Source organism: Rhamphochromis sp. 'chilingali', assembly GCF_963969265.1.
Source record: "Rhamphochromis sp. 'chilingali' genome assembly, chromosome: 12".
Taxonomy (NCBI): Eukaryota; Metazoa; Chordata; class Actinopteri; order Cichliformes; family Cichlidae; genus Rhamphochromis; species Rhamphochromis sp. 'chilingali'.
This window is the reverse complement of record NC_137939.1, coordinates 3452514-3477134: the sequence shown is the minus strand read 5'-3', so window position 1 is coordinate 3477134 and position 24621 is coordinate 3452514. Positions and strand designations below refer to the sequence as shown.

Below are 24621 nucleotides of genomic sequence, written 5' to 3'. Positions count from 1 at the left end.
TTTTTGGCTGCTGTTACAACCAAATTTCCCCTTGAGGGATAATTAAAGGATTATTCTATTCTATTCTATTCTATTCTATTCTATTCTATTCTATTCTATTCTATTCTAAGACTGTAGTTCACTATTCAAATGTTGAAAAGGTTTAAAAATTAGTGGTGAATATAAGACTGAAGTATGATTATTGATCTATATTTGAAAGATTAGTTTTTGTTAATTGTTTTAGTTTTCATTTATTTGGTCTTTGTTTTGTTTAAATCTATTAATTAAAATGGTTTAAAAAAAAGCATTTAGAAAATTAGCAGTAAAAGTTCTGCTCTAATCTTCAGCCTACACCTTTTCAGTCAGTAATGCCTTCTTTCTATTTGATTCAGTTCTTTAACTTTTTAAACCTTTAAACCAATTTATATAATATAATTTAAGAAGGGAAAAAACCCCAAACAAAAACAAGAAAACCCCACATATATCTTCTGATGTGCATATAAAAAATGTATTGGGCCACCTGTCATAAAAAAACACATTTTAGAAATCTTTAGAAAACTTGTTTAAACCACAAATTATTTTGTTTATTAGGCAAATAACAAACTGAATGTATGTTTTCATACTCAAATTTTAGCTAAACTGCAGTAATGCAATATATGCAATACATTTAAATTGGTATCTTAATCAAAAAATGTGCTTTACTGTATTTTTTATTTATTTATTTATTTTAAACAGTGAATCTGAAAATTCATGCTAACAACAGTAACTATATTTACCTTAGCTTGTATGTACTGGTGGATTAACAATTACTGGAACATTTAAAATGAGTCTGGTAATTTACCAGTACTGTTAATTTAGTGCAGCTGTGGCACAAACCTTAAAATCGGTGGCGATCTAATAAATTAGTTCTTCCTTTTGGCTCTTTCTCACAAACGCTAAACCTCCATTTAAGATGCACATCTATCAATCAACCATGTAACCTGCATTTATAAATTAAAGACCTTTAAGCAACGCAAACATAAAAGAAATAAACTACAACAGTGCAGGAGATGTGTAGAGATCTGCTTATTGCTTTTATTGCTTGTATCGGTGGCGACTGTTGCTCGACAGATGTTTCCAGCTGTAGTCTTGCATTAATTTGTCCATAATAAATCCAATCTGTTATACTAAGGTCAAAGTTTATTGAGCTATTTCTGTTTCTGGCTCTACTCAGCTGAACCTTTGTTCACGAGGTCACCTTATCTGTGCTGAATGGTGAAGTATGGTGTGATGGTCGTGCATCAGGGCTTTGTGGAGACAAGTCTTCTGCGATGTGGGTGTATGGCTAATGTGGCAGTTGATCAGTAAATACCTCCAAGCTGGCTGCTTGCTGAACCACATTGTCTTCCTCGTGTTACATACAAGATGTTGTGTGGGTGTGGCAGCTTAGGAATTTTTGGAAGGCATTTTTGCTTTTTTTGTTTTTGTTTTTTCGGAGCTTGGCTGAAAAATAGAAAATAATAATAATACACTCATACCAGGCTAAGATGCATTATTCTGCTTTTGAGAAATACTTTCTTAATTAGTAATAAGCGATGAATATCATTTTTCAAGGATCAGTTGTCAAGTGTCTGTTTCAGTCAGCCAGTGAAGAAATAAGAGCTCGCTCCTCGGTGTGTTTTCACTGCAATTTGACCGCTGTTGAGCTTTCTTAATCCTCCTATGTCAAACCAAACTTACCCTGGGCATTTCCCTCCAAATAAAAACTCTCCGCTGTCCTCCGTGTCCAGGTTTCATTATGAGCGAGCACCTTCACGCTCGCCCTCCTTCAGAGGATGATTGGTCAGTCCCCCACCCTCCCTGCTGCACTCCCCTTATTCTCTATCTCTCTTCCTACTTAAATACTTTTAGCATAAAGAGTGAGAAGGAGGGGAGGGGGATGGGAGATCCATGGGGGAGGGGAGCTGAGCGCTCGCTCTGTCACTGACGAGGGAGAGAAAGAGGGAGGGAGGGGGGGGGGGAGAGAGAGCGAGGGAGGGGGGGGGGGGGGAGAGAGAGAGGGAGGGAGAGAGAGAGACGAATTGTGTCCCATATGTGGGGAAAAAAGCATAGCAGTGCACATGCAGGTCTGGTCTGCTCCAGGGATTATCCTAGCGCTTTCAGATCTGATGGAGGACATGCAGGCATGAATAGGTAAGACTGCTTGTCTTCTCTGCATCTATGTGTTTATCTGCTGTCATAGCCCGCTGCTATCCCTGCTGTTTGACTTGGCCGGGCTGAAGTTGGAGGAAGACGGGAACTGAGCGTGTTGAAACAGCTCTCCTGTTTGGCCAAGGACCATGAGACATTTCCTTGAGAAAACTCAGCTTTCTCTGCCTTCTCCCTTCAGCCTCGCTCTGACCTGTGCTGATGCAGGGCAGTGTTTGCTTTAAGTGGGAACTGTGGTTTGCCGCTGTAGTGTGCATGTTATTCTGGGCTGAGTGGTAAAAGTTGACTGTCAGTCGGAGCAGAGTGGGTTTGTAGTCTGATACTGTGTTGTTGCCTGTTGGTGTCCACAGATAGCCTTGTGGTCATTGCGTAATTTCTCTTCTATGTGAACAGTACATTTATGAATATAAATCTGTATTTAATAGGTTTGTTTTAAAGCGAACAGACTGCTGCCAAAAGTATTAACAGAGCATTAAATAAAACGGTTGTTTAAGACTTGGTTTACATATCTGAGATTATGTAATTTATGACTTTTAATATTTGACTTATAAATGAACTGTAGATTCTACAGATGTGGTTTTCACAGAAAGCATTAATGACCCCAAAGGCTCAATGAAAAAACTTTCATGGAAATATTTTATTTGCACGGCTTTTTCAGAGAGGTGCTCCAGATGAGAAAAGCATAATAAAAACTAGAAGGTTAAGCTGATTTGAGTTGGTGCGTGATCAAAATTTCTTTCACAACTTGACTTTTCAACCTAAATAGAGACTTGGTGTAATTTAATGTGCTTTATCTTTGAAAGTAGACAAAAACAATAGCTGGTTATATTTAGATTTCCACATTAAAAATACATTTTAAATCATTTTACAGCTGAAGCTGATGTGTTTGGACAGCTGGACAGCTGGAACTTTGGCTATATCTTTCCCCTGCATTTTGTTAGTACGGCTCCAAAAGTGCTCTGTGTCCTAAGAATGCAGTCTTTATTGCCCCAGTGCACAGAGCAATGGTATGCATGAGTCTTTTTGTGAGGCAGATTTAGAAAGCCCTCTTTAGAGGCTGGATGCAGCCTCACAATCAGCTTAATGCCTGCCTATAATGAACGCCCTTGTGCGCCTCAGTTTGGTAGACTGAGTGCGTGTGTGTGTTTGTGTTTATATCAGTTTGAATTCTGTTCTTGTTACGCTGATCGGGCTCTTGGGTTGGTCAATAATTCCATCAAATTCCGGTTCAATCTTGTGTTTTATTTTCAACTTTAATTTATATATTTTATCTTATTCTTCCCAGTTAAATTTACCCTTCATTCTAATTTGTGTTGTACAGTTATTTCATTTTTAACCTTAATTTATATTTTATTCCTTCCTAGTTAAATTTACCCTTTTTAATTTTTCATATTTATTTCCTATCTTATTCATAGCCTTTCCTTTTTTTGTTTTCTTTAGGTCACGAGTAGTTGTCCAAGCATTTCACTACATATCGTACTGTGTATGACTGTGTACGTGACAAATAAAATTTGAATTTGAATTTGAATTTGTTTGGATGCGTGTTGGCTTGTGAGCTCGCCTTGCAAGCATTGGTTGACGTTTGAGTGTCCACACAGTGCAGCAGCCAGTAACTCCCTCACCTCTTTTTCTCTCTCTCTCGCTCTCTCAGGGCTGTTCTGTTGTCAGTGCAACCTCATGCCAGTGATGGACTACAGCCGGACGGGCACTAACCTTAGCTGGCATTCACAAAACAGCCTTCCTCCTTATTGAGACCAGCTCCACAGAATGCTGAGTCCTATTGTCCCTTATAGTGAGTACACTATACCCTTCTCTCTATCTGCTCTGCACACCAAACGGCCTCATTCCCTCACTTGGACTTTGCCTTAATCAATGAGTCTCCGTTCCAAAAATACACAGGAGCGAACATCGTGTTTGTGTAGTTTGCAAACAGAGGAAGAATTGACAGTTGATCGTGCAATCAGAAACGTGTTGGGCTTTTTTTCCTTTTCTTTTTTTCCCTTTCCTGCTTGACGTGCGTTGTGGAAATGCTAAACCCCGGGCACTGGCCCTGTGTGAATGTTTCATCAGCAGACGGAAGACACAGATGGGGAGAGGAAGAGGTTGGAGGGCTGATGGTTTAAACTACAGAAACCCTTCAGTCCTCAAAGTGTCATTTTACTTACACACACACACACACACATGCAGACACGGCCTCCTGCCTTCTCTGCTTTTTCCTCCTCCCCTCTCTCTATTCTCCCTTCAATGCTGATCTAATAACTAACATGTCCAGTGTTCGTCTCCCCCTTTGCACCCTCCCACCAGGTTTCATTTGAGTCAGAGTCCAGTGCTCCGGCTCTCCGAAACGGCATTGTTTGCCGGCCAGCATGGGGCTGCCTCCGTGGCCTCGGCCTCGAGCGCCTTTTTCCCATCTCTTTAAATGGCCTCAAAGGAACATTATTGGCTTGACAGTTACAAGAAAAGGAGGAGAAATCACATGGAAAGGTCAATTTAAAAAGTATTACTTAAAAATGGTTTGTAGGAACTTTTGATTGTGTTTTTAAATGTGGCTTCGGTCGCAGTGTAGGCGAGCGCGTGGGCGTGTGAATTCAAACTGGAAAACAGAGTTTGATTAAAGCATCACGAGCAGATGTTTGACAGTAACCATGGCTGTTTGTTTGCTTTTGGTGGATTTCACCCTCTAAATGCCCAAATAAGTAGCTGACCTCTCGTTTTTGTTTTGAAACCGGTCCGTTCACAAGTGGCTCGTGGTTGAAATATTGCCAGCTCCCAGAATTTTTTTAATTTTTTTGATTAAACGCTGTTTATAGTTCAGACCCTAATTAGACCGAGTTTGGCCGTGCATTTGAAAGGCCTGTTTCGCAGGTTACTCCTTTAGTTCCCTGCAACCTGCGGGTCCACACTCACTAGTTATACTCGGCGCTGCTGAAATGGACAGCGAGTCTAAGAATGTCACAAAGTGATGGTGGAATAGTAAGCATGCCTTCGGAGATGACACACTGTTGGTCCTTCATAGGACTCTTCCGGTACATTATGTTTTAGGCTTTGTGGGCCTCTGTGTGTGGCTTGCTGTTGTGATCAGGACACACAGTGCTTCTTTTCATCTTCTCAGATCAACAGCTTGATGGGTTTTCATGTGTGGTGCATTTCTGTTCTGCAGTGTTTCTGCAGCGGCGAGCTCATTTCAGAGCGGCCTGCTAGTATTTGTGCATGCAAAGTTCACACAGGGGATTGTATGAGCATGTGCAGCAGTGTTCGGTAGGCTTTGCCGTTTATTCTCAGACCAAGCGTGACACACAAATATGCCCCTGTGCTTGATTGTGATGTCTCGGCGTACTGTCTTTTAGATAAGGACGCTGAGTATGTGCAGTGCATGTGAAGACTCTCACTTCCATGTTGGAATCCCCTTTGTGGGAATGTGGAGCATTCCTGCTTCCCAGTGCTACTTCTGACTCCTGCTGTTGGCATTTCTGTTCTGAGTCAAGTCCCCTTGTATGAACACAAACAAGGTGACATGTGCTTAGGACAGGTACACCGACACAGAGTTTAAAGGGGGGGGGGGGGAATCAGAACCACTTCGACTTAATGAATAAGATGTCATAATTATTCGGTGTCTGAGTGTCTGATTCTATATTAGCCTGTTCAGCCCTTGTCCCCGTCTCCGGCCAGTCCAGAATACTTCAAGCTGGGGTGAGCAGCTATGGCCGGACCTGCGGAGAAACCTGAGAGAGATTCCAGGGGCCATGGATACTCCTGGAGGGATTTGGTGCAAAGAATCTGTAATCTGCACTTCAAACACACTCTTAAATCAGTCCCAGGCCGCCAACCCAAGAGTGCCCTAACTCTTGTTGCTGGGGGCCCCTGCTGGTGTAGCAGTACCTTTTCTTTTAAAACAGAATGCATGCGCACACACATATATACAAACACACACTCCCAGAGCGACTACACACAAGAGCCCAGATCTGCCAGTTTTTATAGCTCTCTCCTCTGACTGACCCCTCTCCTTTCTCTCTCTTGCTCTGTTTTTGTGTTTTGTGTGAGTGTCTTTGTGAATGACTCCGGCAAGTCATGGAGCGTTTTTGTATGGAGGAAAAAAGACTAGATCTCATCCCGGCTCCTGAAGGAGGAGGTTGGAGGGCCGTGCCAGCGCGTATCTCTATTGTAGGCAGAGTGAGTGGTGCAGTAGAAGGAGGTCTGTGAGGCCCTTGAGTAAACACACAGCCTAAAGTGTGTGCGAATAAGTGCTAGGATCATTAGTTTGGGTGTGAATGTGTTCCAATTAGCCACCAGAGTGTGTGCGTGCGTGTTTGTGTGCGTTTGCGTCTACGTCCACAAGAAAAGAAGGTTAGGAACCCAGGCCCTGTGAGTTCACGGGCTCTGTGGTTTGTCTCTCTACGGGTTTATCAGCTCATTAAGGAGACCTCCGCTCCCATTAAGGGTCCAATTAAGAAGCAGGGTGGTGAGGCTCATTCGGGTGGCAGCGCTGAACTGGATTCCTGAGGCAGCAGAATTCAGAGCTCGACAATGTGACACGTCTTCCACACCAGCAGAGCTAATTAGTAAATTACTACACTTGAGAAATAACATACTTTAATTGTCGTGTCTCGAGTGTTTGTAGGTGTTTGTAGTCTAATGTCCAGAAAACGCTCTGCTAGAAAGAAGAGAGGCTGTGGAATGTCACTCGAGCTTTCTCTAATTTGTGTGTGTGTACCAACAGAAAACAACAAATCCCAAAGCTGTCCATGTGCCGCGAGTATAAGCTCAGAGCACAGAGGGACCAAGGGATTTGGATAGAAAAGAGGGGGGGATGCAAGATGCTCAGTGGGAATGTGGGGGAATAAGGGAGGTGGAGAAGCGGAGAAACACAGATAGGAGATTGGAGGGAAAAGACAGAGCTGAAGAGGAGGAGATGGAGCGAGAGAGAGATTGGGTGGGTGAGACAGATGGAAGGGGTGATTGGTCATCACAGAGCCTTAGGACAGCTGTTCTTTGATATATTAGTGGACACAATGACCTAAAGCCAGCCTGTAGTCACAGAAAATAGGGACCCTGTTTTTTTTGTTTTTTGTTTTTGTTTTGTTTTTTGTTTTTTTCCTTCTTGAAGGGAAGGCGGGTGGGGGGTCGACGGACCGCTGCCATTTGTGGACGTGCATTAGCAGGCACGGGGGATGGGGGAGTTGTTTCTAAAATTACGAGCATGAAGTGACGCATCCAGCAATTATTCTGGAGGCTTTCTAGTTTTGGAGAGTGCTGAGAAAAGCAGCGCAAAATGAGCGTGCTCGCTCTCAGGCAGGACTTTGCATTTTGCTGCACTCTCATTAGCAATTCTAAACACGTTTGTCAATTAATCAATGTTTAGCAAAATGCCATCAGGTAGTTTGGCCGCTGCTCCACCTCCATCCACTCTGCTTAAAATAGCAACTTTTAATGCCACAGAACATTAATCTGCCTCTAATTTACCCTTTTGTTTTATTTTGAATCGATATTTATTTTTTTCACTTATCCTAGTTACATGGCATTACAAAGGTATTAAAATTGTATCATTAAGTTTAAAAAGCCGCACACACTTTGGTCATTTTGTCCTTATCCTCTCATGAAGTAATATTAGCTTCACACGCTGACAAAAACTCTTCTGACAGCTGGCCTGGAACAATCCCAGAGGAGGGTGAAACAAAAAAGGAGTAAGTCAAACTGTCATTCTGATGCATGGAGTGCAGATAGCTCTATCCACAGAAAGATGAAAGTATAGAGATAGAGACACACATACACACAAAAAACTCACAGAGGACATCCCTCAATGCCACTGCAGGAGATGGGCTCTGTCCTCCTGGGAGTGTACTGGTGAGGCGTCTTTGAAAAGAGCTGCGTCTGCTTGCGCTCTGGGCAGCAGGTGTGAAAACTCCCCAACAGAGCTCCCGCACTCTTCTGTTATTACATCTTTTTAGGGACATGAAGAGGGAGCAGATGAGCCAGATGCAGCGAGAGGCCTAGCGCGGGATTGTGTTTCATTTGAGTGATAGCAGGCCTGCGACTGAGAATTAGATTTATAATAATTTTCCTCAGCAATCTCCAATTATGCATGCCTGATATATGATGATCCCCGCTGGTCGGGTGCGCATTATCCCCGTTTTAACGTGGGTCGACGAGGGTCCGAAGAGCCGACCTCTAACGGCGTTTTGGCAATACCCCACACAATCACAGAGGCTCCTCTGCGACTGTGGGGTAATAATGCACAGGGTGACTCGACACGGTGTAACGCGAGTGTCGTACGAAATAATCCAAAATTTATGGCAGGAATTTATTATCTTTATCACCGTCTTCAGGTCTGAACTGTGCAAGGGGCTGATAAAATGTGTATTTCATACCAAAGTGTGAAAACGTCCAGAGACAATTTTCTACTCTGTCCACCAGCTAGGCTGTGAAATGTGGCCGGTGTCTCCGATTGGTGTTTTTACGACACACCGGTAGCATGCAGCAGCATACAGCCTAGAAAGAATGCCCTGCTTGATATTAGTATCATAAATCATAGTGAACTTGAGAGCAGAGGACTTCAAGGGCTTGAAACAGCAAATCAAGATAACATACATACACAAGAGATTTTCAGTTGCTTCGTGGTTTGCGTGCTAAACTGATGATCATTTGGGAGATTTCCTATTCAAAGCAATGTGTTGGGTTTTGAAAACGAGCAGTTGTGTTTAAAGAGTTCAGACGAAAAAGGGAAAAAGTCTGTCTTACATATGTATAAGTGCCAAGCGTGAGTTTTGTCCAATAACTCATCGATCAGGTTGTGCTCGCTGAACATGTCCCGACTGATGCGGTCATTGGAACATCAACTTTGTGATTTATCAGCACAAACACAACGCCCGTCACACTTTGCCCTTCTCCACTTTCATTCCCCTTTTGCAATATCGGTGTGCGGTGCTTTGTGTGACTGCGCCCCTTTTAAGCTTTTTTTTTCTTCTCCCTTTTTGAAGTGGCTGTTTTCTGAGAAGTTGTCTCAATTGAATTCCTGACACACTGCCACAACAGCCGGAGCAGCATTCTCAGAACAATTTGACACTGTGCTCTCTGCAACTTTTTGTTCATAGGTATTGAAAGAATTTTGTTTTAGGCATCAAGTCTACTTTTTCATGTTTACTTTCAGGTAGAATAGCTGGCCAGACTTGGAGGGTAACTCTTTATATTTCCAAGACTGCAAATTTTAAGTTTATTTAAGCAATCATTTCTATCAGCTTAGCTTTTCTTGTTAATAAATAAAATATTAGAAACAATGTAACAAATGCATTAACTTTGGTGTTGTGTAGATGTATTTATTTTCTGGTCTGTGGATGGGGCGGAGCTGAACTCTGAATATATCCCAGATTAAATTGATCCAAAGCTCTCTTGTTTACAAGCGGCCTCTTCGCACTCGGCGCGGTTTAATAGCCCACAGTCCCAGAAGGCTTGTTGCATCCGTGTCCGTTTTGTTCCTCGAGGCCGGGAAAACAAAAGTGCCGGGAATGGAGAAGAGGGGGGGAGCAGCAACCTCAGGGGAGCTGTGAAATGGCACTGGAGCCCTCCGTCTCGGGGCTTCCAGCCAAGATAAGGTTTCACCTCACTCACTGATACTTATTTTATAGGAAACCACAACGCAGTCGAGAGCGATACCAGCCTTTATGGGCCACGAGCTACTTCAGTTTCAGCCAGTCAACAGGAGACTCTGTGACTTTGCAGGTGGCAGATCTGAGCATTTGAGGGCAGAAATCACAGCACTCCCCACACGCTCCCCCGTTTGGCATAAGTAGTCTAATTTTAATTTTAGGGCCTCCTCAAAGGAAAGCTGGTCTCTGCTGAAGTGAGCTGTGCCACTGTCTTCATCACACACACTCCTACAATGGGATGCAGCTCACACAAGTTCCTCAATAAATCCCAGGCTGACACAAAAGCTGTCAGTAGACTGCTGCTGAATAGATTAATAAGATTTCCATAATTAGACAGGGCCCTGACAATAGGATCCTTTAGGCTTTGTCTCAGGGCCAACTGGATTGTCCGATCCGTGCACGTCTGCTGGATGGTCGTCCGCCACAATGGCCGCACAGACAGTAAGGCGGTCAGAACATCTGTCTCTCCTGGGGCCAAGAACACACACAAACAGTGGGAAGTTTTATATGCATACACAGAAGGTTCTTATCAACCTCCCCACACTCAGTCGCACTTGGTCAACAGAAGAGCCATGTCATTATCTGTGTATATTGAACTTGGTCACTGCAAGTGATTTTTATTCACTTTAAATTTAACAGCGTAAGTGATGAAAGAGAAAACATTACACACTTTATATTTAGATCACAGAGGAGCTTTACTTTGTATTGTTAGCATGAAGAAAAGCTTCGATTGTATTGGATTCATATTTGTAAACAATATTCAAATCATAAAAGTCGTCTTTTATATGAGACGGAGTTCAGGGGATGGTGGCGCATAAATAAAAATATCAGCTCATCAGTGTTACTTGCAAATGGATTACAACATTTAGTGATTGCATTAGCAGCGCTAATGCTTCTATGTCACAACCCAGCATCGCATTAAAGCATGTATTGAAGTTAATCTAATGATTGCACTGCTATCCACAGTATGTCCACATTGTCCTGATTTCCTACTTCTAATCTTAGGTTTCTTCCCGTCCCTCCAGTGAATTAATCTGCGCGATGGCTCTGATTTAAGCAGAAGTGTAGATTAGCGCTCGCTCAGTTCATTGTGGAGTGCTACTACTCCTACTACTAAAACCACAGTCCAGCACTGGGAAAGATCTAATTGCATGGGACGCTAAACTGCTCAGCAACCCCGCTGTTTTCATCAGGGGTGAATGATCACTCGCATCGCTCTGTGGAAGAATTATAATAACGCTCAGATTTAACAGTGAATTGGTTTTTCAGTTACGGGCAGCTGGTCATTACTCCGGTCAGCGGGGTAGTGTACCATCCTGTATTAGAACTACTCTAATGATGGAGAGGACAGCAGTTAGCCCGCCTCACTGAGTCCTCTAATGTCTGCGCAAGTCTGCTTAGAAAGGACGAAGTGCCTGCTGTCCACTCTTTCCCCTCCCTGCCTCCATCCCTGCCTTTACCATCCCTCCCTCCCACTGCAGGTTTTATGAGCTCCCCTGGGCTCTCATCCATCTCTGTCACACACAGGCCCCATTATTGGGGCTGCTCACAAACTGGTTGGGCTGCAGATGGGAAGGGCCTGCAGGACATGTATATGGTTTCTGCAGCCTGGACAAAGACCTGCAAGTCAGACCAAAAAAAAAAAAAAGTGGTCATCTGGGTGTGGACAAGCCAATGTCTTCAGCATGTTTTTAAAAATAGAAGTGAACACAGTGCAAGACTGTTCTTGTACATCTTGTGGCCGTGGGTGTGAGGCTCTGTGGGTTGGGTGAAGCTTAGGGAAGCGCTTGAACTGGTTTGGCCATTGAGAACTTAAGGCAGTGCATTTGAATATGAAGGACATGATAATCCAATGGCCATCTGGTCTGCCGGTCTCATCTGACTGAATAAACAGGCGTAATCTGAAAACACACACGCGGAGGTTTGGAAATTGGGTAAGGAGGGAGGCCAAAGTTTGGGAGTGAGCTAGAGACCAAGAGAGCAGCAGCTTCTAATCTTGGACTGTGGATATTGAGCTTTGATTTAAATGGCAATAAGAGTCCTGGCTCCACACACACAGACAGCCATGAATAATGAATCATCAGGCGTCCGCTGAAGGAAAGGCAGAGACGGCAGCAATGATGACTTTCGCCATATTCCCTTTTACCTCCCGGTTTGTGACTGACGTAGTCCTCACCTTGGGGTAAATCATGACAGTTCAGTAATGCCAAGCTATGTGTGGAATGTCAAGCTAGTGCCTCAGCAAGATGCAGCACTCTTCATGAAATGAACAATCCTATAATTATAAGATTGTGATTTTGTTTTTTTTAAACCAGCTTTTAAACATTGTTAATTACATCCGTTGCATGAGGGGAAACATGAAAAACAGATTTTTCTTGCTCTTCTCTGTCCTGTTAACTCAGCGATGATCAATTAGACCACTGCTGAAGTCAGCCAGAGGAACAGGCATTCCACTTTCCCAATGTTCCATAGGAGACTGTGCTGATGAATAGCACACTATGCTGCATTTCCAAACCCACCCACCCCCCTTTCTTTCTTGCTTTCTTTCTCACTCTCTCCACACCACTGTCCACACACACACACACACCCTTGTTCATTTCTCCCCTCCCCGTGTCCAGCCGGCCACTGGGCCTTTGGAGCTCTGGTGTACGGTGGGTGGGTGGATTGGTGGGTGGTACGTGGGGGGGCAGGGCGAAGAGAGCAGGCATTCAGAGCAACATGCACAGGGAGATAACAATAGCTCCTCTGGGAGATCTGCAGATGCTAGCAGTACAGGCAATAGTAGTGGGATCTTATCGCTACGCCAACATAAGCTGGGAAAGTGCGAAACAACACATCCAACCCACTGATCAGTTCCCCCCCGGTTTGCCCACAAATTAAAAATTAAAATGAAAAACTGAATTTTAGGCATTCTGACACTTTCTTTGTGTGTTTTAAATATAAATAAATAAATAAAACCATGGTTAAGATCATGGAAAGTCTTGCTGTTACTGCACCCAGATGCCCATGTAAACGCCTACTGTGGAGAAAAACATGGCCATAGATGAACTTATATGATGACCAATAAACTTCAGGCTTTCCTGTCTAAATTTAAAGTGTAATGATTTTTCTGATGCAAGTCTACTTAGAAGAAAAATATAACTTTTATTTACTGTTTTTTTTGTTTTGTTTCTATCAGGCCTGTTAAAGATGCACTGGAACCCAGAGCATGCCCAGCCCCTCAGCCAGTGGCCTGAGCAGCACCTGGACGTCTCCTCCACCACCTCCTCTCCGGCCCACAAGTCAGAATTTTACTCTGGCCGTAGCCGCAGCTCCTACAACTACGCCTGGGCCAATGACGACATCTCTGCCCTTACAGCCTCCAACTTGTTGAAGCGCTATGCTGAGAAGTATGCCGGCGTGCTGGACTCGCCATATGACCGGCCTTCTGCTGTGGGCACCTATCCAGAGTCTGGGGCCTTTGGGAGCCTAAATAACCAAAAGACTGAGCTGGAGCCTTGGCCACTGACGCACAGCACTGAAGCCTATCCCCTGGGGCCTCCTGGAGGCCATGACAGCCATTCGGGGCCCAAGACTGCAGCCACGTCCACGGGCCCTCCGGGGATTGGCAGCGTGTCAGTATTGAACAGTAACCTTTCAGACTCAGGTTACAGTGGTAGCAGCTCCTGCAGTGGGTCCACTGAGTACCCCTCTCGCTACAATGGCACCTATCTTTCCTCAGGTTTTTGTCCGCAACCCAACGCAGCACTTCCCCCTGCCTCTCTCCACACTCTCCAATCGACTCCCACTCTTGTGCCCAGCTATAGCCCTGCCACGCCAGTCTACAACTACCCCCCCAGCACATACCCTCCTCAGACCAGCCTTGCTCCTGGCTACAGCCACCCTTCTTCGACTTACCTCCCCTCAGGTCTACCGGCCCCTACCCCTGTTCCTTCAAGGCCCACTGTGGTAGGAGGCAGCTATAGTTACCAGAGCACAAGCCTTGGGACATCTGAATCTGGAGGGACATTGAAAAGAAAAGCCTTTGAGATGGGTGTTGAAGATGATGAGAGTGGGGACCGGTCGCGGTACAGGAAATACAGCTATGACCCTGTGAAGGCTGGGGGAAGCTCACCCTACAGTGTGAATGATAAAACGGATTGCCATGGAAATGGCTTCAGTAGTTCAGGCAGCACAGACCCTCAGACCTTCAAGCCCAGTAAGCCCTCCTCTCAGCCCTTGGTGTCTCCTCAGTTTGGGGCGGCAGGGCAGTACAGCCCTCCAACAGGCATGACGGGGGAGAATGGCATGACAGAACAGGGATTCACCCAGCAGCAGCAGCAGCAGCAGCAGCAGCATTCCCAGGCTGTCAAACACCCTCCATTATGTGCTCCAACTGCTGAGGCTATGAAGAGTCCAGACCCGCGGCTGTTAGACCTCATCAATGGGGAGTTATTGGACTGCATCCCCGCATTGGGCTGGGGTGAGCTGGCTGGACTCACACATGTCAAAGCTGCCCTGGAGGAGGACCTGATGTGGCCCGTGTTGAGGCCAAGTCCAGTGGTGCAGCCACCAAGAGCCGTCCTGCTGTTCGGCCCCAGAGGAGGGGGTAAGACGACATTGACTCGCTCACTGGCTTCGCAGTTAGGGGCCTCCTTCTACCGTTTGAGTGGAACCATGCTGGCCTCTAAAGGGAAGCCTGAGGCAGAACACATTCTGGGGTCTCTGTTGCAGGTGGCGGGGGCACGGCAACCCTCAGTTGTGCTACTTAGTCAGGTGGAAGCCATGGAAGAGGAGGGCCTTAGGCAGGTACTGCTGAGCACCCTGGAGAAAGCTCAGGTGGGGACCACAGGTCTGGTGATTCTCGTATGCGCCACTGGAAGGCCAGATCTGCTGCAAGATGCTGTCCATCGGAGCTTTGCTAAGCGATACCACGTCGGCCTACCAGATGTGGCTCTGCGCAGAGAGGTGCTGCTGCAGGCTCTGTCGCCCCAGGGCTTCAGCCTGAGCGAGAGGGAGCTGAACGGTGTGCTGCAGCGCACGGAGGGCTTCACTGTACGGGAGCTGCTGCAGCTCAGCCAGCAGGTGCTCTCGTCAGCATCCTCCTCAAATGGAGCCATGCACGGCCTCACCACGTCCAGCAAACCCCCCGACTTTACAGACTTCGAGAATGCCTTCTGCAAGGTGCGGCCACACACCACCGCAAAGGAACTGGACACTTGTGTAGAGTGGAGCAAGATGTATAGCCACTGAGAAAGCAGCCAGTCCCAGTACTCGGACTGCATTATGACCCTGTCTCTGCATCGGCATAGAAAGCCTTTGGAATGTTTTTGTTTTTTGTAATTACAGATTATTCAGCCAAAAGAGCCAGAGAAGCTCACAAACATGGGAGAGATGACAAGGTTGTTTCACTGGCAGAAGCATGCAATGATGTGCTGTTTTTGTTTTGCTGTAAATACCCGCAATATTTTGTTTTTCCCAAAGAAAATAAGGATGAGGCTTGTTTAAGTGTATTAGTAGTTTGGCCAATGGGAACATCAGATAGCTGTTTTATGACTCAGAGATCCTGATTAGCCAGGGTCCAGGACAAAATCAATTATTTGTTGCAAGGTGAAGCGGTCCAAGCTTATGGATAATCAGGGTTTGGAAAATCCCTCCCCCCCTCCCCCTTGGCTGCTACTCTCAGGATCCTATTTATTACCAGTCCACTTCCATGCTTTCCAAATGTTGATTTACTCATTGAATTGCCACTAATCATTCAGTGCAAAGGGCTTGGGATCTGCAACATTTCAGCAAACCAGTTTTGACCAAAAAAACTTGTTAAACCAAATACAAAAGCAGCAGTAGTCTCAAATTTCTCCAAATGGGCTGGTTCTTCACATCGGTGTATTGATGTTGACAGCTTGTTACCAAATCACGAAACAGCAGCTTCTCCTTACTATTCTGCATCTTTTATTTCCTGTCATGTTAAAGATCACATACTTAATTTTGTATTATTCACATTCCGCCTTAAGTCCAGTTTCCCTCGAAATCTTCAATTAGAGCCACATTAATCCACCTGCACATCCAGCTTCTCCTTCAGCATGTCTGTTTTTTTGATTTCACTTACTGCTTTTTTTTTTTTGTAGTATGTAGTCATGTTTGAAATGCTCAGGAAGAATTTTACCTCAGAAATATGAAATAAAGAATGTATGTAATCGTAGGGTCTTAGTAGAGAGTGGCGGAGCGTGAGATAAAGGTGCGAGGGGAAACCTGACGGTCTTGTAGTACCCACTTCAACGAGGCTTTTACCTCGGGAGAGAAACTTGAATCTGCTACAAAGAGTAACATTGAATGTAATTCAGGTATTTCAAAGGATTTTTGATGCCATAAATCCATGTATTATTATATATGAATATATACATTTTTTTCCCTGTTCTTATAACCTTTATTTTTATTGTAGTTTATGGTGAAGTGACGATTGTGTTGAAGAAATGCTATGTAGAATACAGAAAATATTCCTTTTTTGTTGGACAAACTGCTTGCAAAAATCTGTGATATCTAGTGTTTACACATCCTGCATATGCATGTCTGCTTTATGATTTCACTGCTGCATAACATCACTTGAAACTGTAAATACAATAAACACACACAATCACCTACGACGAAGCACAAGATGCCATCCAAAAAGACGAGTTTTGAGAAGTATGTGTAGCTTTTAACAAATCCCAAAGTATGAAAATTCACAGCTGATGTGTACATATTACATATGTAGACAATCCAAAGCAATCTCCCCTTTCCCAGCAGCTCTGTGGTTGTTTTAATAAGTGGGAAAAACCCGTCTTTTGTCTGCAGCAGCAGAGGTTGTGTGCATTAGACTGTTGCCATGGTCCTGAGGAGGTATAAACAGAATGATGTAATATTTCCTACCGTCCTTCTCCTCTCTCCGCCTCTCCCGCCCTCATCACTCTTTTTCTTTTTTTTCTGGTTTTCTCACTCCCCGATGCAATCTCATTAGATTGGATTGCCCCCTGGCCACAAAACCCAGTGGCCATGTGGCGTTGCATCTTCTCCCCACCCCCTTCCCCTCTTCTTATACCGATTCCTCTGGAGTGGAAGGGGTCTGATTGATGTCCAGCAACCCTATAGCACAGTGCAGACCTCCATTTCCAGTTGGTAGCTTCAGTCATGCCATACAGCCCCCACTGACTAAACTGATTGCCCTCTTGGAAATTCAAAGAAACACCTTTTCCAACTAGCAGAACAACCCCTGGCCCATCAGCGTTGTGCTGGAACTGCAAGCGATAATTCATTTGGTAATTACATAAATTTAAAAAACCTTTTGATTGCCTGTCCCCTGTACTTCTCACAGTTTGTCCAACAAAACAAGCTTTTATTGTGTACATTTGGATCTGTTATCACAGTAACTTTGTTCTTGGTTATTGTACATTTTCTGTAACCATTTCTACCTCATTTTTGCGGCATATTGTACATGAAAGTATTTATTTCATGTCTTTTTTGATGTCTGTTTAAAAAAACAAAAACAAATGATTATGTTCTTGAACTGTAATAGTCTACCTCAGAAAAGACTGTATTTTAAGATAAGAGTATCATACAATATTAAACAGAATTTGTCAATATTACTTTGTACTTATTTCGTTGCAGTTTTTCACTGGTTGACGTAACAGTAATAGCTATGGTTGATCCCAGCATCGAGGTCAGTTGCTTACATAGACGGTGTGTTTTACGCACAAAGTTAAATCATAGGGCTTTGGATCTTTTTAGCTTGGACTGAATTAACACAGTTGGTTGCACAGTCAGCATATTAGGTGCTGTTAAAGACAGAAAAGACTCCTGTAAATGTGAGTAATGAAGATAAGGCAACCGAGGATACTGTGCACATAATTTTGCCAGTCTGCAAGCGTGTGTGTGTGTGTGTGTGTGTGTGTGTCTGCTGTAGCATCCAGAAGCAGTGCGAACACACCCCTGAGGCTTAAGGCCCAACACCAGAGCACAGAGGTCCTTCATCCCTGTCACTGTCTGTAAACAACAGCTCGTCCCAGCGGCCTAGCCTGCGCTATTTCTGGCCTTTTCCTGACATCTTTCAAACACTCAAAACTAAAAAGTAAATTTGAGCAACTCCATGCAAATAAGTAAAAGTTTAGCTTAAGTCTGAAAACAGAATCCGTCACTCCTCGGTTACAGGTTGTTAAAGGGCGTTTTGAAACATCTGAATGAATCCCGGTGGAAGCGTGGTGCTGCTGGCGTTAATGACAAGAGTAATTAATTGCCTAATAATGATACATAGCTCTGTTATAAGCACAACCTTGTGCAGCAGCTGCCCTTCATCCTCTGGTGAAGGATAATTGTCTCCGCAGCTGTTTAAAAATTATTTAATATCTTTTGCTGTCACAATCCCGATAACATTATCTGCAGAACAACATAACCTTGTAAAGGTAGACGGATCACGCAGTGGCTGTGGGAGAGTTTTCAGAGTACAATGATGAATAAATATGCTACTAATATTTTACCAACTGTGGTCTGAAGCCAACGCGTTTTTCTGCAAGCAGCAGACGCATATAAAGCTATAAAGTGCTGCCCTCACTACTTGATGACACTGCAGTGAGGGGGTTTGCAATTATTTGACCAAATGAGGGTACTTAAAAAAAAAAAACCCATATGGTTACCTTCTGCATTTAATACTTTTATATCCTGACGTCCATCCAGGAAGAGCCTGAAAAGCAATTTGTCCTTTTTGTCCTACAGTGGGTTCTGTCCTCCAGGAAGTCAATCATTTTTGTCCCCCTGCTGATTGGAGGTAATTAGGCGAGCAGAGTTTCTAACTGGATAATAAAAGATGCTAATGAGTCGCTGTCCTATTTACTGATAAAGTGGTAGTGAATAGCAGGACACAGCGCAGCCACATTTCCCTGACGGCGGCACACAGAAGCAAAGATTCAGAATAATATAAAATTTATATTTATTCATTGCCAGACTAATTTCTTTATTTGGGTGGGTTTAATATGAAGTTGTGGTCATGTAAGATTAACAAGATGTTCTCAAATGAATCTAACCAAGACATGGACTGATAATACGTGTTTTTAATATCTGCTTGTATATTTGATGTTGTGCTCTCAGATCAGGCAGCATAAGACTGAATATTTTCCAGCGTGCGCTCAGACTTCATAACTAATGACGATGATGTTCATCGTCATTGAATGCTCCCGATTTGAAGGTCCCAAAACCCGAATGTTATTTATGGTAACAACTATCATTAAAAAAAGGGTCATTCTCTGAATCTCACTTCACCCCGACACAGATCTCCTCCCTACCTATACGTGCTGCCGGCCTTCCATTGTACAGGCCTTGATACTGACAAGGTTGACATCAGAGGGCAGGTCTGACACGGGGTGAGTTAGGACTGCCAGCTGTTAGCAATCAAGTCTATTTTGAAGTCAGGGACACACAGACCCCCAGGGCCAAAGTAGCAACTAGCCCAGCCCCTCACTCCCCAACCCACTCAAATCAGCCTACAACCTCCGAGCCCCCCGGTCCCACAGATAGCTAGCACATCTGTATTGGTTCCAGATGTTGCAAACTTGCACTGAGCGTCCTTTACCTAAGAGCACCCCGAAACAGCGTCAGAGAAGCACAGAGCTTAGTGCAGAAATCTAAAGAATATGCTCCAGTGCCTGCCACACTGGTGACAGAGAAATCACATTGTGGCAGTGTGCAGCCCTCCTAGAGAATAAGCTCTTTGTCATTTAACATTAGATATAGGCTCTCTCTTTAATAACAGGCATAGCTGTTACCACAAATACCTGAATCTAATCTTTTAGGCTTTAAATATTTTGCCATTTCCGAAAAGAGAGACAAGGGCTAAGGAGACAACACCGGGGAAACGAAAGAATAATCATCAACACAATTATTATGTAAAGTCTGCACCTTCAAGCCACATACGTAATGGAAAATCCGCACTGAGCAAGAAAAAACAAAGGACACAAAAGAAACTGCTCAGGTTCTTTTAAAGGAAAAGCTCAAGCCTTTGCCGCAGCATTGTTTCTGTGTTGGTCAATCAAAGCTCTGAGGAAATTAGATCTGACAGGTGGAATGTCCTGCTAAAATACTTTGGCCTCTGCCCCCCGCTCACATGACCAAAGTGTGATCACTGAATAAATAAATAGTAAATAGATATACAGGAGAAAAAACAGACTGTGTGTTTAAGAACAACGAAAAATATATATCAGTGAGAGAAGAGCATTAGACAGGGATACTTATAGAAGGGGATCAAAGGGTTAACATTAGATATTCTACTAGGTTAGATTTGCTTGATGCTGGGTAGCCTGCAGATGCTCCTGTGCGGCGCTACATTTCATATCCCTGAACATGTGGCAGATTGTATGTATGTCACTACTCCCCCCCTGTGGCTAATCCGTGAAACCGCAGAGCCACAAGTGACAAAATTATGTAAGGAATCCACTCTTGATTCCCCTGAACTGAATTTTTGCAGAGTTTTTGTTTTATTCTTGTGCAAATTCCCATCAACATATACATTCATGCAAACTTCTCTCTCTTTCTCGGATTATTAAATTATAATTACACTACATTCAATCTCGAGTTGTTTTGAAATCACCAACCGTGATAATAAAATAGGATGTGAAACACCGACGCTGTCAAAAAACCATAATGACTTTCAATTACTGCAAATTCAAAACCAGAAAAAGCAAAACAGAAGCTGAGCTTTTTCAACACATCGACGACCCCTGCTGGCTTCACTTGGCAAGACTTTCACGCGTGTGCTTAAAAGCCATCAATACAAATTACATTAGAAAGGACTCAACCTTATAATGATGCTGGAATAATTCATACAGCTATTTTAAAAATATGTAAAAATTTAAATCTACAGTATGTAATAAACATGTGATGCAAGAGTGAACTGTTACATTCATGTTAACGATTTCTAGTGTGCAGATGCATCAGATCCTGAAGGCATATGTATATATTTACATATTTTTGTCATACAGATAATAGCTAGAATGGCTTGTGCATGTTTCTGTATACAGGGTCTGTATAAACACTGTATAATCTGTATCGTTATTGCATTTACTTGTAAGTACAGTACATAAGATAAAGGCTATAACTATTAATGCCATCATCATGAGGTAAAAATGTTAGGGATGTTAATAAAATATAAATTGTTAAAGCAGAATTATAGTAAAATGGATTTACATTCTGAACTAAGACAGTAATGAATCAGTGCCCATATTTACAAAATGTGAATGTGCATAGAATAGTAATACTTAGATAGATTTACATGTGCATATTGCTGCATGCACAAGATTTCTATGAATGCATGCACACATATGGAAGGTTTCTTTTTCATTTGACTATGCAGTGCTGTAAATCCTTGGTACACCACATGCAGCAGCAGCTTGCAGCACCACCTCTAGCAGCAATAACTCAATAACTATTGAGTCTCTCACGTCGTTAGAAGAATTTTGTCCCACTCTTCTTTGTGAATTTGCTTGGGTTCTTTGAGGTTTGTGGCTCTGGACTGCAACCACAGCATTTCAGTGACCTGAGGTCTGGGCTTTGACTCGTCCATTGCAACACTTCTTTTGTTTTCCAGTAGTTCTGTTGTAGATTTGCTGCAAAAGAACAACTGGAGGACTGCAAGGAGACCAGGACTGCAAGGAGACCAGGACTGCAAGGAGACCAGGTGCTGTGTTTGCAAAACAAATTAAAAAGGAATCACTGTCTTGCTAGTGTGGGATTATAATATTATCTTATGCCATGTTATACCCCTGATTAAAGATTGTGAAATTATTATGTAGTTTAACTTTGCATTATTCTCCTGAATTAGAAGAAGGTGATAACTATTACATTTGTTAAATTGAAGCGTTAGCATGAAGTGTTTGCGTATTATGTCCAAAAATCTACACACCTTTGGTTTTGTCTTTTGAAAGGACATTGTTCTAGGAGTGTTGTGGTTTCTAGAGAAACTGAAGCAGTTATCTCCTGGCAGCCTGTCTAAACAAGCTGCACTTCTTCAGTCTTCAACTTTAACCTTTAAAATGCTGAGGCCTGCAGAGTCTGGGGTGTAGCTATTGGATTTTGTGTAGTTTCTCTGAGCACCGTAGGGCAGACCTTGGTCTTATTTTGGTGGTATGTCCACTCCAAAGATTGAAGTGTTTGCTACACTGTATTTACAAACACTTGCTGCAGACCAGCAAACTGCCAAAACTTCTGCTGTTTGTGTTGTTGTTAGCCAGAAATGCGGTTTTGTGTTGTTTTTGTTGGGAAAATAAATATGCTTTACATTTCAGACTCCTGTTGTTATGACTACCTTGTTTTGCCTACTTGGTCGCTCGACCAAGCTCACAACAAAAAAATTTGACTCCTTCCTAATGTGTGTGTGTATATATATATATATATATATATATATATATATATATATATATATATATATATATATATATATAAAAACACCCAGCACGCCCCTGCGGGCGGTTTATCCTTCAAGCTCGGGTCCTCTACCAGAGGCCTGGGAGCTTGAGGGTCCTGCGCAGTATCTTAGCTGTTCCCAGGACTGCGCTCTTCTGGACAGAGATCTCCGATGTTGTTCCCGGGATCTGCTGGAGCCACTCGCCTATCTTGGGAGTCACCGCACCTAGTGCTCCGATTACCACGGGGACCACCGTTACCTTCACCCTCCACATCCTCTCGAGCTCTTCTCTGAGCCCTTGGTATTTCTCCAGCTTCTCGTGTTCCTTCTTCCTGATATTGCTGTCATTCGGAACCGCTACATCGATCACTACGGCCGTCTTCTTCTGTTTGTCTACCACCACTATGTCCGGTTGGTTAGCCACCACCATTTTGTCCGTCTGTATCTGGAAGTCCCACAGGATCTTAGCTCGGTCATTCTCCACCACCCTTGGGGGCATCTCCCATTTTGACCTCGGGACTTCCAGGTTATACTCCGCACAGATGTTCCTGTACACTATGCCGGCCACTTGGTTATGGCGTTCCATGTATGCCTTGCCTGCTAGCATCTTGCACCCTGCTGTTATGTGCTGGATTGTCTCTGGGGCATCTTTACACAGCCTGCACCTGGGGTCTTGCCTGGTGTGATAGACCCCAGCCTCTATGGATCTTGTGCTCAGAGCTTGTTCTTGTGCTGCCATGATTAGTGCCTCTGTGCTGTCTTTCAGTCCAGCTTTGTCCAGCCACTGGTAGGATTTCTGGATATCAGCCACCTCCTCTATCTGCCGGTGGTACATACCGTGCAGGGCTCTGTCCCTCCATGATGGTTCCTCGTCTCCCTCCTCTTTCTTGGGTTTCTGCTGCCTGAGGTATTCACTGAGCACTCGGTCAGTTGGGGCCATCTTCCCAATGTATTCTTGGATGTTCGTTGTCTCATCCTGGACTGTGGTGCTGACACTCACCAGTCCCCGGCCCCCTTCCTTCCGCTTAGCGTACAGCCTCAGGGTGCTGGACTTGGGGTGAAACCCTCCATGCATGGTAAGGAGCTTTCTTGTCTTTATGTCAGTGGCTTCTATCTCCTCCTTTGGCCAGCCTATTACCCCAGCAGGGTACCTGATCACGGGCAGGGCGTACGTGTTGATGGCCCGGATCTTGTTCTTACCATTCAGCTGACTCCTCAGGACTTGCCTGACCCTCTGCAGGTACTTGGTGGTTGCAGCTTTTCTAGCGGCCTCTTCATGGTTCCCATTCGCCTGCGGGATCCCCAAGTACTTGTAACTGTCCTCTATGTCTGCAATGTTGCCTTCTGGTAGTTCAATCCCCTCAGTTCTGACTACCTTCCCTCTCTTTGTTACCATCCGACTACACTTCTCCAGTCCGAACGACATTCCAATGTCATTGCTGTATAGCCTGGTAGTGTGGATCAGTGAATCGATGTCTCGTTCACTCTTGGCATACAGCTTGATGTCATCCATGTACAGGAGGTGGCTGACAACTGCTCCGTTCCGTAGTCGGTATCCGTAGCCAGTCTTGTTAATGATCTCACTGAGGGGGTTCAGGCCTATGCAGAACAGCAGTGGGGACAGAGCATCTCCTTGGTAGATCCCGCACTTGATGGTGACTTGTGCTATGGGCTTGGAGTTGGCCTCTAGTGTTGTACGCCACATCCCCATTGAGTTCCTGATGAAGGCTCTTAGGGTCCCATTGATCTTGTACAATTCTAGGCATTCCAGTATCCAGCTGTGGGGCATTGAGTCATAGGCCTTCTTGTAATCAATCCAGGCAGTGCACAGGTTGGTCAGTCTGGTCTTGCAGTATATATATATATATATATATATATATATATATAGACAACCTGGGTAAATACAGAATGCAGTTTTTAAATAAAGATTCAATTTAGCTATCCAAACCAAACTAGTCATGTGTGAAAAAGTAAGAGTATTCACTGTGATTAACCACATTTTTGGAAAGGGGAGTTCAGTTTCACTAGCCGTGCCCAAACTTGTGTGAAATGAAGTAGACTAAAAGATCTAAAAAAGCAACACGTCATGCCACGAGCTAAAGAAACAGCAGAGAAACAAAGTCACTGATATCTATCGGTCTGGAAAGGGTTACAAAACCATTAGTAAGGCTTTGGGACTCCAGTGAACCACAGTGAGAGCCATTATCCACTAATGGAAAAAAACAGGGAACTATACTGAACCTTCCCGGGAGTGGCCAGCTCAACAAAATTACTCAAAGAGCACATCCAGAACTTATGCAGGAGATCACAAAGGAACCCTGGCCTCACTTACCTCAGTTCATGATTCAATAATAAGAAAGAGACTGGGCATCCATGGGAGTTTGAGTCATGTTAGCATTTCATAAAGAGAGC

General features: G+C 44.0%; 1 protein-coding gene across 3 annotated transcripts; it reads left to right on the top strand.

The window, feature by feature from the left end:
* The first annotated feature begins 2013 nt into the window (after positions 1-2013).
* Positions 2014-17404, top strand: fignl2 (fidgetin like 2). Of its 3 annotated transcripts, XM_080898103.1 has the most exons (3): positions 2014-2151; positions 3818-3958; positions 12985-17404. In XM_080898103.1, the coding sequence occupies exons 2-3, from the start codon at positions 3934-3936 to the stop codon at positions 15036-15038; spliced, it is 2079 nt and encodes a 692-aa protein (XP_080754229.1). In that variant the 5' UTR covers positions 2014-2151; positions 3818-3933; the 3' UTR covers positions 15039-17404. The 3 variants fall into 3 exon arrangements, with proteins under 3 accessions (XP_080754229.1, XP_080754230.1, XP_080754228.1); XM_080898104.1 differs by lacking the exon at positions 3818-3958; XM_080898102.1 differs by lacking the exons at positions 2014-2151; positions 3818-3958 and adding an exon at positions 4288-4650.
* The last annotated feature ends 7217 nt before the right edge of the window (positions 17405-24621 follow it).

What these genes read in the sequence shown, in the direction of transcription:
- fignl2 (XM_080898102.1), top strand. Translation starts at nt 4,533, where the DNA reads ATGGGGCTGCCTCCGTGGCCTCGGCCTCGAGCGCCTTTTTCCCATCTC. An exon ending in AGGAGAAATCACATGGAAAG is followed by an intron (nt 4,651 to 12,984) that starts GTCAATTTAAAA and finishes TGTTTCTATCAG; the next exon opens with GCCTGTTAAAGATGCACTGG.